The 11,781-nt window shown below is 39.7% G+C and overlaps 1 protein-coding gene and 1 pseudogene across 1 annotated transcript in view; both read left to right on the forward strand.

Annotated features, from left to right (window-relative positions):
• Positions 1-8,440, forward strand: part of SLC9C2 (solute carrier family 9, member C2 (putative)) — a 126,699-nt gene extending 118,259 nt beyond the window's left edge. The window contains exons 22-26 of the mRNA XM_006892683.1: positions 749-916; positions 1,914-2,045; positions 5,053-5,238; positions 8,040-8,127; positions 8,364-8,440. Coding sequence (XP_006892745.1) covers positions 749-916; positions 1,914-2,045; positions 5,053-5,238; positions 8,040-8,127; positions 8,364-8,440 — 651 coding nt within the window. The remainder of the gene's footprint in view (positions 1-748; positions 917-1,913; positions 2,046-5,052; positions 5,239-8,039; positions 8,128-8,363) is intronic.
• Positions 8,441-8,631: 191 nt separating this feature from the next.
• On the forward strand, positions 8,632-9,384 carry LOC102847349 (annotated as a pseudogene).
• The last annotated feature ends 2,397 nt before the right edge of the window (positions 9,385-11,781 follow it).

An 11,781-nucleotide genomic window follows, 5' to 3' on the forward strand; every position in this document is an offset into this window, starting at 1 on the left:
CTGACCTCGGGGGTGGAGGGAGACTGAGAAAGTTGGATTCAATAATGTATACTGCATTGAAACAGATGAGGAAGAAAACTGTTTAAAAGGGATCTGTGATTAGGTATTTTTGTCATGACGGGGGTACAGAGTGAAGGCTGCATAGTGAAGTAGACCCGGGGGGAGGGATTGTAAAACAATGAAAGAATTTTTCTTTTACTTTTCCAAGAAGGTAGTGTACTAAGGGCAGGTGGGGGGTTGGGAGGGGAGAAGAGTGCAATAATCAATGAACGGAAATCCAAAGTCTCTGTAAATTTTCACGGAAATTAATAATAAATTTTAAAAAAATAATAAAAAAGTCAAAATTGGTCATGGAATCCATGAAACTACTATAATAAATATAGAAAAATAATGAGTAACAAGGTGCCTGGGTGCTATAAGAAGTTTATTGTTAGCCGACAAAGCATAAGCTTGGCAGTTTGGCCCCGCCCAGCTGCACCAAAAAAGAAATATCTGGCAATCTTCTTCCATAAAGACTAGAGGAAAAACACCCAAGAGAGTCGTTCTGTTTTGTAACATATGAGGTTGCCATGAATTGACTGCTGTGATTAGGTGCTATCACGTAGACTATAAGACTCATAGTAACCCTATGAACAATAAATCAAAACCTTGCCTTATCCTGTACCATTCTTACAATCTTCACTATGCTTAAACCAGCATTGAGGTCTAATTTAGTGTTTATCTTTGCACATTTTTTTCTGCTTTGCAGTTACAGAGTGCACCTCCTTCCTTTGGAATAGACAGCAGACTAAAGCCTAGCAGAGAATCCAGAACTGTGTTTACAGATTTCTGTACTAGTGGAGACATAATTGGAGAGTTGAACTGCCTGCTCAAGCATGAAAATGAATATACTGCCATCTGTGAAACGACGTTACAGGTAGGAAAATCTTTCTCGGTGTTGTTATTAGTTAATTCTTTAAGTCAATAAGGAACATGAGCGTCTTTTCTTCCTTTTGTTTCTTTTATTGTATTTAGTCATCCAATTCGTTACAGAGAGACAATGTGATCTAGGTGAGAAAATGTGGTCTGATATCTAACATCTCTTCTCTACTATGCCCTCCTGTGAGGCCTGCGAAGTTATTTCACCTCCTGAGTCTTCACTCACTCACTCACTCACTCACTCACTCACTCAGTCACTTTCTTTGCTGTCAAGTTAGAACAGAATCAGAGCTGCCATGCCAGTGGGCTTCTGAGGCTATAATTTGCATGGAGATTGAGCATTTTTCTCCCTTGGAGTTATTGGCAGATTCAAACTGCCAGAGATGTATAGACTTTGAGTCAGAAACTTAACTTTCTGTGGTCTAGGCTTCCAGAGTAGAAGTCCCTTTCTCGAGTCTTAGAATCTGCTTTCATTACACAGAGAAAATGCTTTTCTTTCAATACAATGAAGAGTGGAGAAAAAAAAGTCTTTGTGAGGCACCTGGCCCGTTGTCATGTTACTATTGTTTAGATTTTGTCAATTTGTTCTGACACACAATGGAACCATGCACAATATAAAACAATGTTATGTCCTATGCCATTCGTTGCTATGTTTGAGCCCATTGATGTGGTCAACATGTCAGTATATCCCATTAAAGGTTTTTCTCTTTATCACTCCCCTTCTGCTTTATCAAACATCAGTCTTTCTCCAGGGACTAGAGAAAGCATGTCCAAAGTACATGAGGTGGAATGTCATTATTTTTATTTCTAAAGAACATTATACCTATTTTTCCAAGACAAAGATTTTCATTCTTCTGATTGTTGTTGTTATATACCATTGAGTCAACTGAAACTCATATTGACCCTATGAAAAAGAATAGCTCTGAACCCTGCCACTGGTTGTATAATTTCATTGCTGTCATACTTGCTGCTCCCCTGGCACCTTGTCATTTCAGGCCTGCTTCATTTCGCTAGAGGATTTGTATGAAGGCTTTGATGTCTTCTGGCCATCCCTAGAATACAAAATATGGCTGAAGCTTGCTCTCAAGACCGCTTCTCAGTATTTTGAATCGAGTCTCACTAGTGAGGTAAAATTACATGATCAAAATATGAATAATCTTTTATTTCCTGAACATTTTATGAAATGTGTTTTATTTTTCCCAAAGACAGAAAGGAAGGTTGTGTCCAGTCTTCAAAATAAACAAGCACCACCCCTCTCCTCAAAAAAACCCAAACAAGCATGAGGTTTCAAGAAAATGAATCACTTCTTTATCTTGACTTTCTGCAGGTTCTTCCCAGACCATTTACAATTACCCTTTAAAAAAATTAGATTTAACAGTTGTTAAGTAGATAGATTCCCAAGATCCAAGCATAACATTAAGGTCCATAGAGTTTTCAAAGCTGTGACCTTTCAGAAGTAGATCTCCAGGTCTTTTTCTTTTTTCCTTTTTTCTTTGCAAAATCTTCAAGTCTGCTCAATAACTAGCACCATTTAAAATCCCATATTTGTATCCTATTTAATAATCATTTGATATCCTACTCTAAATCAGCAGCTAGGGGAGTAAGGACCTGAGGTTTTATAATACTCATTGAATTCACAGACCAGATATACATGTTGAGTTTCCAAATTGGCATGTTATATTAAACCAACCCTGTTTCTTTTACTATGTGGTTCTAGTAATTTTCAAGAAAAAAAATTATGAGAGGTTAGGAACACTTAGAGTCTTTTCTTCCCCTCCCTCCCCTTTTCTTTATGAGAAGTAAGAGCCCTGGTGTGCATTGTGTAATAAATAGGGCTGCTATCCAAACACTTGCCAGTTCTAATCCACTAATTTCTCTGCAGAAGGAAGATGAGCAGTCTTCTCCCATAAAGATTGACAGCTTTCAGATACCTGTTGGAGGGTAGTTATGAGTTGGATCTGACATGATAGTGGAGAGGTAATGAGAAGCAGGACAGGCTTTGCATCTAGTATGAAACCCTAGAAGAGAGAATTAGCACCAATAGATTGAAACTGTAAGGAATGAGATTTGATTCACTATTAAGGTGAACATTTACATTTTTAAAAATTTAAATTCATTATCATGAAATCATAATTCTGTAAATTAGATAATACAAGAACCTCTCCCCAAATTCCCTAATGATTGGTATCTTCTAATTTTTATAGTTTGGTATCTTCTGATTAAAGAACTCACTGTCATCAATTCATTGAAGTCAAGTCCCAGTTGACACATAGCTGACCTTCTTTTTGGTTTCTGAAGCGAGTTTTCTCCCACTGAGCCATTTATATATACAAACCATCAGAGAGACATGGCCTTTGGGTTAGCAGTGCAACTCCCTATGGGACTAGGGCACCAGATCCCCATTGAAGGACTCAGCTCATTACTATTGAGTTAGAGCTGACACTTAGCTGATGATCCATTGGGTTTCCGAAGTTGTACACCATGGCCAGAGATTGTCCAGTTTTCTCTTCTTTGGATTTCTCACCCGTGTCACAGTTTCTGGTGCATTTGAACAACCAGAGATACTAGGCCTTTGAAGAATGGTGCAACTACCTGTGGAGTAGCTGCCAGCACTTCCAGGGCTCAGTCAAGCCTTTTTTGAATCCCTAAAGGTATGAAAACCACTGTCAGTGAGTCAATTCTAACTCAAAGTGACCCTTTTAGGACAGAGTAGAGATGTCCCATAAAGCTGTTTTTATCGGAGCAGACAGCTTCTTCATTTTCCAGAGGAGAAGCTTGGTAAACTCAAACTGTCAGGTTTTCCATATAAGTAGCTTTAACCCTGTGCCACTAGAAACATTATGGTGCCTTCACATCCTTAACTCTAGAGTACGAGACATACCTGCATTTAAAAACCAAAAGATTTTCTTCTAAAGATTTTTGAATTCTGGTAGCAGAGTTCTAAATAAGTTTGTGGATTTTTCTAAAGTTTTTGTTAGGCCTAAGTGATGCCCTACATACACAGGCATCAGAAAGTTGTACAATGACTAGGGAGGATAGAAGGAGAATTGATTCCTTTGAGCTGTGGTACAGAAGAAGAGTATTGAATGTACCATGGACTGCTAAGAAAACAAACAGATTTATCCTGGAGAGGGTTAAACCCAGCAGTTCCTTGGAGGCAAGGTTTCTGAGGCTTTGTCTGACATACTTTGGACATGTTGTAAGGAGGGACCGTCCGGTCCTTAGAGAGGGACATCATGCTTGGAAGGGTGGAGGGACAGTGCAGGAAGGGAAGACCCTCTATGAGGTGGATTGATTCAGTGACTGGGGTAATCGGGATGGGTGTGTCAGAGACAGTGCTATTGGCACAGGACAGAGCAGAGTTTAGGGCTGTTGTACATAGGGTCACTATGAGTTGCAAGCAACTCGACAGCACATAACAACAACAACAAGCGATGCCCTGGCAAGTGTTTTGGAGGTTAAGGATGGAAGACAGGGAGCTGGGCCTTGTAGCTGTGAATGTCTTGTTGATTGAAGATATTCAGGCTGGGCTGGAAACTCTGGGCAGGACACTGCCCAGCAGATTTCTTCCATTAGACTCAACTACAACTTAAAATTCTATGGTTTTGAGTTTTTAATTAGACTTGCCTCATTTTGGCTTTTTCTTATTGTTTACTCACTGACCAAATGGGACCTTTGCTTACTGTTTGATAAAACATAGATAGGAATGCTTTAAGACTATTGTTTCTGTACAACTAGAAATCCATGAGACAGAGCCCACCTACAAACTGTGGCTAGCTGAGACCTTGTACAATGCAGGACTTGGCAAACACATTTGAGAACATTGAGGAATGCTAATGTTGTTGTTTTTAGGTGCCATGACATTAACTCTTACTCATAGCGACTCTATGTACAACCTTGTGCCTGATCCTGTGCCATCCTCACAATCTCCAGTGTGCCAGCATAAAAACCTTTCAATTCAGCATCTTATCTGACATAGTTCTGAAGTCTAAATAGAATCGTCCCGTAAGATCCAAGGGTCACTTGCTTTCTGACACCCTTAAAGAGTTCAGAGTTAAGTGAATTTGCTTTCTTCTTGATATACCATGTGGTAACTTGTATGATTTACAGAGGGAAAATTACATTTAATTGCAGGACTTAACATTTCAGAAGTGTGTGGAGGACAACCACGCCTATGTGGAGACTTTATCAAGCTATAATGAAATCGTTATTGATGGTGCAACTATGAAATTCGTTATTGTTGTGTATGGCAGTGTCATTGATATGAAGACAGACAAATCCTATTTTGCACCGTCCATCATACCTACAACCTGTGAACAGGTAAAGGGGACCATTCCTAATGAGTTATTTGCCCTTCAAGCTGCCTTTTGTTGTCAGTGGCTGTTGAGTCCATTTCGACTTAACATTTTGCAGATTAGAGCTGCACGATCAGGCTTCCAAAGCCACGACCTCTCAGAAGCACATCACTGGGTCTGTCTCCTGTGGTGCCTCTTGGGAGGGATCAAACTGCAAACCTTTCTTTCGGTTAGAGGTCAGAGACGTAACCATGTGCCCAACTCAGGGATTTTTGTTCAAGTCCTCCTGACTGGTATTGAAGGAGGCCTGGTGACACAGTGCATTGAATGACTGTGAATCCAAAAGTAAAAATTCAAATTGACCAGAGGCTTCTTAGGACAAAGATGAGCAGTTTCCTTCAAGAAAGTTTTATGGCCATGCAATGGAGGCTCACTTTGACTCAGAATCAACTTGATAGCAGTGAGAGAGTAGGAGTGGTGTTGACGCTCAGATGAGTACCATAAAAAGAAATTGGCCTGGAGAGACCTGTGGTCTTCAGTGCCTTTAACAGAATAAAGATGTACCCAGGGATTCTGTGCACTGTGGTGCTGGCTGTACCTACTTAAGGGACCACTGAGGGGCAAGTGGTACTAGAACTGTCTGCTTTCTGTTTGCCAACTATTTACCTTTTCATGGAGCTGTGACATTGTAGAGGAAAGAGGTGCTGTGTTTTACTCAACTCACACCAAAGCAACTGTGCCATATGCTAGCATGTTCTAGGAAGTATCTGCTTTAGTCATTAAAATACAAAACCAAACAAAATTCACTATCTTGAACTTGATTCCAACTCACAGTGATCCTCCTTTGGGTTTCTGAGGCTGTAAATATTGCCTAGAGGAGACTGTCTTTCTTGCACAGAAAAGCTGGTGGGTTCGAACTGCTGGCCTTTTGGTTAGCAGCCCAACACATAACCTACTATGCCATCAGGGTATATTTAGTCATTAAGAAGAGAACTCAACAGGACCCACCATCACTTTGTCTTAGCTGAGAAGCTGCAGGCACATTTTGATATGGATCCTGTGCCTTGGGTCTGTGACCCCCGGCCTCTGTCAACTCAGGGGTGGGAAATGGAGTGAGAATGAATACAGCATAATAGGAATTGGAAGGATAGAAGCAAACTTCCCAACAAGGCACACTGTCTGCCTTTGGAGAACAAGGGTGACGGGAGGGCAGAGCCCATGAACAAGGGGTAAAAAGAAACCTGGAAAATAGCTAAGTGATAGCTTTTTAATCTTATAGTGAATTTCTCTTCTTTGGAAGATACCTTTCAGCCTGTACATGGCTCATGCTGTACAAAATCCTAACTTAATGAAAATTAATTTCTTGGAAAAGTTAGTTGATTGTGTGTACTATCGAGTCAGAACCAACACATAGCTGACCCTCCAGCAGGTTTTCAGAGGCAGTAAGTCACATGGGAGGAGATTGCCCATCCTTCTCCTGTGGAGCCCTGATGGATTTGAACCGTGTGTCTTTGTGATTGCAGCACAGCTTCTTACCACTAGGCCAACAGAGTTCCCTGGAAAAGTTGGTTCAAACTCCTTAAAATTTAATGTTCCTCTTTTTTTTTATGTGATGTTTTTATTTTTATACTGGTTTACTTGTCAAGTTTATATACATTGTTTTTCACACTGGATCTTTCCCATTCTTTAGCCCACTCCTCCCTCCACCCATCAAATTGTGTGACCCTATGATTACTTCTAGTACTCTTATTTTGTATTGGTCTGCATATCTGAGGCTAAAGGCAACAGAAATGATTCTTAGTAGAAAATGAAATTGTTTCTCTTTGAAACAGAGGTGGAGAGGTAAGAGACAAGGGTTTAGCTAACTAAAAGACTGTTGGAGTCAGGCATGCTGGATATAAAATGCAACAATTCTTTTCACTCAACCTCTGAGCACAGGCAAATGGGTCAAACTTTCCAACCTTCAGTTTCCTATTTGTAAAATGGAGATAAAAGGGAAGTAGTTTCTTCAGGTTCTTGTGAACATCAAGTGAGATAATATGTGTTATCTAAAATGGAAGCAAGAGTGGCATCCACTTCCTAAACAACATGCCTCTGAAAACTCTATGAACTTTGATAAATGTCTATAGTTGCAGACGGGCTTCAGACCTTTTGTTTGCTATAAGTTGTGCTCAACTCAAAAGTAATCAACAACAAAAAAATACTGATAGTTATGGTATTTTTTTTATGCTCCTTGTACCCTGGGAGGTCTGATTTTGTGGCACACAGGGCAAAATCTCAAAGAAAAGTAGACAACTACACTGTTCTGGGAAGGCCTGGACCCAGCTCTGCAAAGTTAACATAGGAGTAAGAGCTTAAGCACCCAATTGCACCTATCATTATGTCGTGCATTTATGTACATGAATTATAATCAACAAATAAAAACTCCTGGGAGTCTATGTTTTCAGAATTACAATTTCCAGTCTAGTCGCAAGTATTGTTGGGGGCTGTGAAGTCTGCTCTGACTCATAGCAATCTTACGCCCAGTGGAACGCAGCGTCCATTGCCTGGCCCTGCAGCATCCTTACAGTCATAACTGTGTTTGAGCCCACTGCTATGGCCACTATGTCAGTCCATCTCCAAATTTCCCTTCCTGTACCTATAAGTATGCAAAAGGAAATTCACTGGTCTGAGAGTTCATGGAACAATGTAAAAGAATCAAAACAAAAAGAAAATAGATCTGAGGTTAGAGGCACATTCAGAGTTTTGCCTAGCTCTTCAATACTCTTTAGAAAAGTTAGAGATCTGAGAATTCACTTCTGACTAATATTTACTTTTCCCCTTTAGCTTCAGGGCACTTCAGATTTAAGCAAGTTGCTAATTATCCTAGCATCTGAGCCTGCCAAAAGTATTAATAATACCACCACAGTCACAGGTAAGAGATAATTCTTTGGTAGTTGGAAAATAGTTGAGAAGGAACTTTGATATATGTGACATGCATTTAACTGTAAATGATTGATTTTTAAATTCAAGTGTAATTGACTCAAGATCATATTTTGGATTTTGAGAGCAACAATATATAGGTCTATTATTTGTCAACCTCATTAAGTGTTAAGGAAATAAGCTTTCAAAAGAGACCCCATTTTTTTTCTTTTTCACTTACCCTGGAAGGTATGCTGCTTTTGGAAGGTCCCATATTAGAGATTTCCAGTTCCTTCATCTCCTATGTTCTTTCCTCTACATATTGACTAGAGAGCACTATTTCTATGCCCAACCAGTCCAAGTGCTATCTATGGAGTATACCATCATTACTCTTGTGCAAGTTCAAATTGGCTGAAGAAAATGAAAACAAGTCTACAAAAACCAAAATATGATCTTGAGTCTATTGCACTTGAATTTAAAAATCATCTTAAGAATAGGTTTGACAGCCACCGCTGCTGCCGTGACACGGTCTGCGTGCCAGCACCACCCTCCCGACAGTTCTGCCACAAAGGAGGGCATGAACGAGTACAGCAATATACAAGAGTTCGCAGAGGGATCCAAGATGACTGTAAAATGTGTATTGGAGGCTTGAGCTGGGATACAAGCAAGAAAGATCTGACTGAGTATTTGTCTCGGTTTGGAGAGATGGTAGACTGCACGATTAAAACAGATCTAGTCACTGGATGGTCAAAAGGGTTTGAATTTGTACTTTTCTTTTGCACTTTTTTTTGCTGCTAGTGTTGATAAGGTTTTGTAACTGAAAGAACATAAACTGGATGGCAAATTGATAGATCCCAAAAGAGCTAAAGCTTTAAAAGGGAAGGAACCCCCCAAAAAGGTTTTTGTAGGTGGATTAAGCCCAGATACTTCTGAAGAGCAAATTAAAGAATATTTTGGCGCTTTTGGAGAGATTGAAAATATTGAACTTCCCATGGATATAAAAGCCAATGAAAAGAGGATTTTGTTTTATCACATGCACACATGAAGAGCCAGTAAAGAAATTGTTAGATATCATCAAATTGGTTCTGGGAAGTGTGAAATCAAAGCTGCACAACCCAAAGAGGTATATAGGCAGCAACAACAACAACAGAAAGGAGGAAGAGGTGCTGCAGCTGGTGGTAGTAGGGGTCATGGACGAGGTCTACTGAGCACATATGGCAAGGCATCTCGAGGAGGTGGCAATCACCTAAACAATTACCAGCAGTACTAAAGAAGGTCACTGACAAAAAAACAGGAGGAGATGCTAAAGTAACCCATCATGCAGAACAACGTTGAAGATTGATCTTCTGTTGATCTCAGATGATTATTTTGTAAAAGATTTTCTAGTGAACAAGACACAATTGTGTCCAACTCTACATAGCTGCCAACTCGTTATCTTTGTTTTTACTTTGTCCTTTGCTGTGTTTTTACTAGATGTGGATTTGTGTTTATACAAATTTTATTTGTATGATTTCATGTTAAACCTCCAATACATGCTTCCTTATGTGATTGTTAGAAAAAAAAGTTTGAAGTATTGAACATCAATGATGGAAGATCAAATGAGTTGTGAAATGACATAAAGGATATCATCTATGATGAGAGCAAAAGACAGAAGAGGAAATAAAAACCAAAATGGATGTCAGAAAGGACCCTAAAAATTGCACTAGAGCAGTGAGAAGCCAAAACAAAGGGAAGAGCTAAGAGCTGTTGAAGTAAAAGAGCTAAAAATTTCAAAGGACAGTTTGAGAAGACAGAACAAAGTACTATAATGGAATATGCAGAGACCTAGAGTTGGAGACTAAAAAGGGAACAACTCACTTAGCATTTATCAAACTGAAAAACAAATTCAAGCTTCAGGTTGCTATATTTAGAGATTTTATGGACAAAATCTTGAATGATCCAGAAAACATCAGAAGAGGACAGAGGAATGCACAGTATCAATCACTGTACCAAAAAGAATTGATACTGAAATATTTCAGGAAGTATGATCAAGAGACAATGGTAAAGAAGAAAGAAGTTCAAGCTGCAATGAAGGTATTGGTAGAAAAATAAGTTCCCAGCAATCAGTGGGAAATAAATTGACATGTTTCAAATGACAGATGCATCCCTGGCTGTGCTCACCAGTCTATGCCAGGAAATTTGGAGGACAATTGCCTGGCTGACTGACTAGAACAAATTCATATTTCCCCCCCGCCCCATTCCCAAGAAAGGTGATACAACAGAATATGGAAATTATGAAACAATATCATTAATATCACATGCAAGCAAAATACTGCTGAACAGCATTTAAAAAAACAGCTAGAACTGCAAATAGACAGGGAACTGCCAGAAATTCAAATTGGATGTAGAAGAGGCCATGGCTCTAGGAATATTATTGCTGATGTCACATGTATTATGGCTGAAAGTAAAGAATGCCAGAAGAATGTCTAGACTATGCACAGGCATCGGACTGTGCAGATCATAAAAAAAATATAACTAACATTGAGATGAATGGAAATCCCAGAACACTTGAAACACTTTCATGTGACCAAGAAGTTATTGTGAAAACAGAGCAAGGAAACATTGTTGTTACATGCTGTTGAGTTGACTCCGACTCATAGAGACCCTATATACAAAAGTCTGAACTCTGTTCTATTTTGAGCCAATTTAAATACCTCTGACACACCTATCCCCATTTCCCAAGTCAAACCATCTTATCTAGGACCATCCTCCCTTGAGCTGTCCCTCCACTTTTTCAAACATAATGTCCCTCTCTAAGAACTGATCCCTTCTTGAAACATGCTCAGAGTGTGTGAGATGGAGCTTTGAAATCCTTGCCTCCAAGGAGCACTCTCTCCAGGACAAATTTGTTTGTTCTTTTAGCTGTCCATAGTATACTCAATACTCTTCTCCAGCACCACAGCTCAAAGACATCTATTCATCTTCTATCATCCTTAATCATTGTCCAGTTCTCTGATGCATAGTAAGTAATTGTGAAAACCATGGCCCGCATCAAGTGCACCTTATTCTCTGGACTGACATCATTGCTCTTTAGTACTCTGGAGAGGTCCCTGACAACAGATTTTCCCAATGCAATTCATCTTTTTATTTCCTAGTTACTGGTACAAAGGGTGTTGATTGTGGAGCCAAGCATGCTGAAGCTGTTAACAATGTCAATCTCTTCTCCATCTATCATAATGCTACCAGTAGGCCCAGTGGTGAGAATCTTTGTCTTCTTGATGTTGAACATAATCCATCTAGAAGGCTGCAGCCCTTGACCTTCTGCAGCAAATATCTTAGGTTCTCCTCAGTTACATCAAGCAAGGTTTTGTCATCCACACAGGGCAGACTGTTGATGAGTCTTCCTCCAGTCCTGATGCCACATTCCTCCTCATAGAGCCCAGCCTCCTGGATGATCTGTTGTTCTGTAAATAGACTGACAAGGTAGGGGATAAGATGCATCAGTGGTGTACACCTTTCCTGATTTTGAACCATGGGATGTTTCCTTGCTCTATCATGATGACTGCTTCCTGGTCCAATTATAGGTTTCACACAAGCACCATTAAGTATTCTGGGATTCCTATTCTGAAAGGGTAGCATCAGGATGGATGGCGAAGAGATTGAGATTGTTCACAGCTTCAGTTTGCTC

The sequence above is a fragment of the Elephantulus edwardii genome, unplaced genomic scaffold (assembly GCF_000299155.1).
Source record: "Elephantulus edwardii isolate Elephantulus edwardi_28Jun2011 unplaced genomic scaffold, EleEdw1.0 scaffold00117, whole genome shotgun sequence".
NCBI lineage: Eukaryota > Metazoa > Chordata > Mammalia > Macroscelidea > Macroscelididae > Elephantulus > Elephantulus edwardii.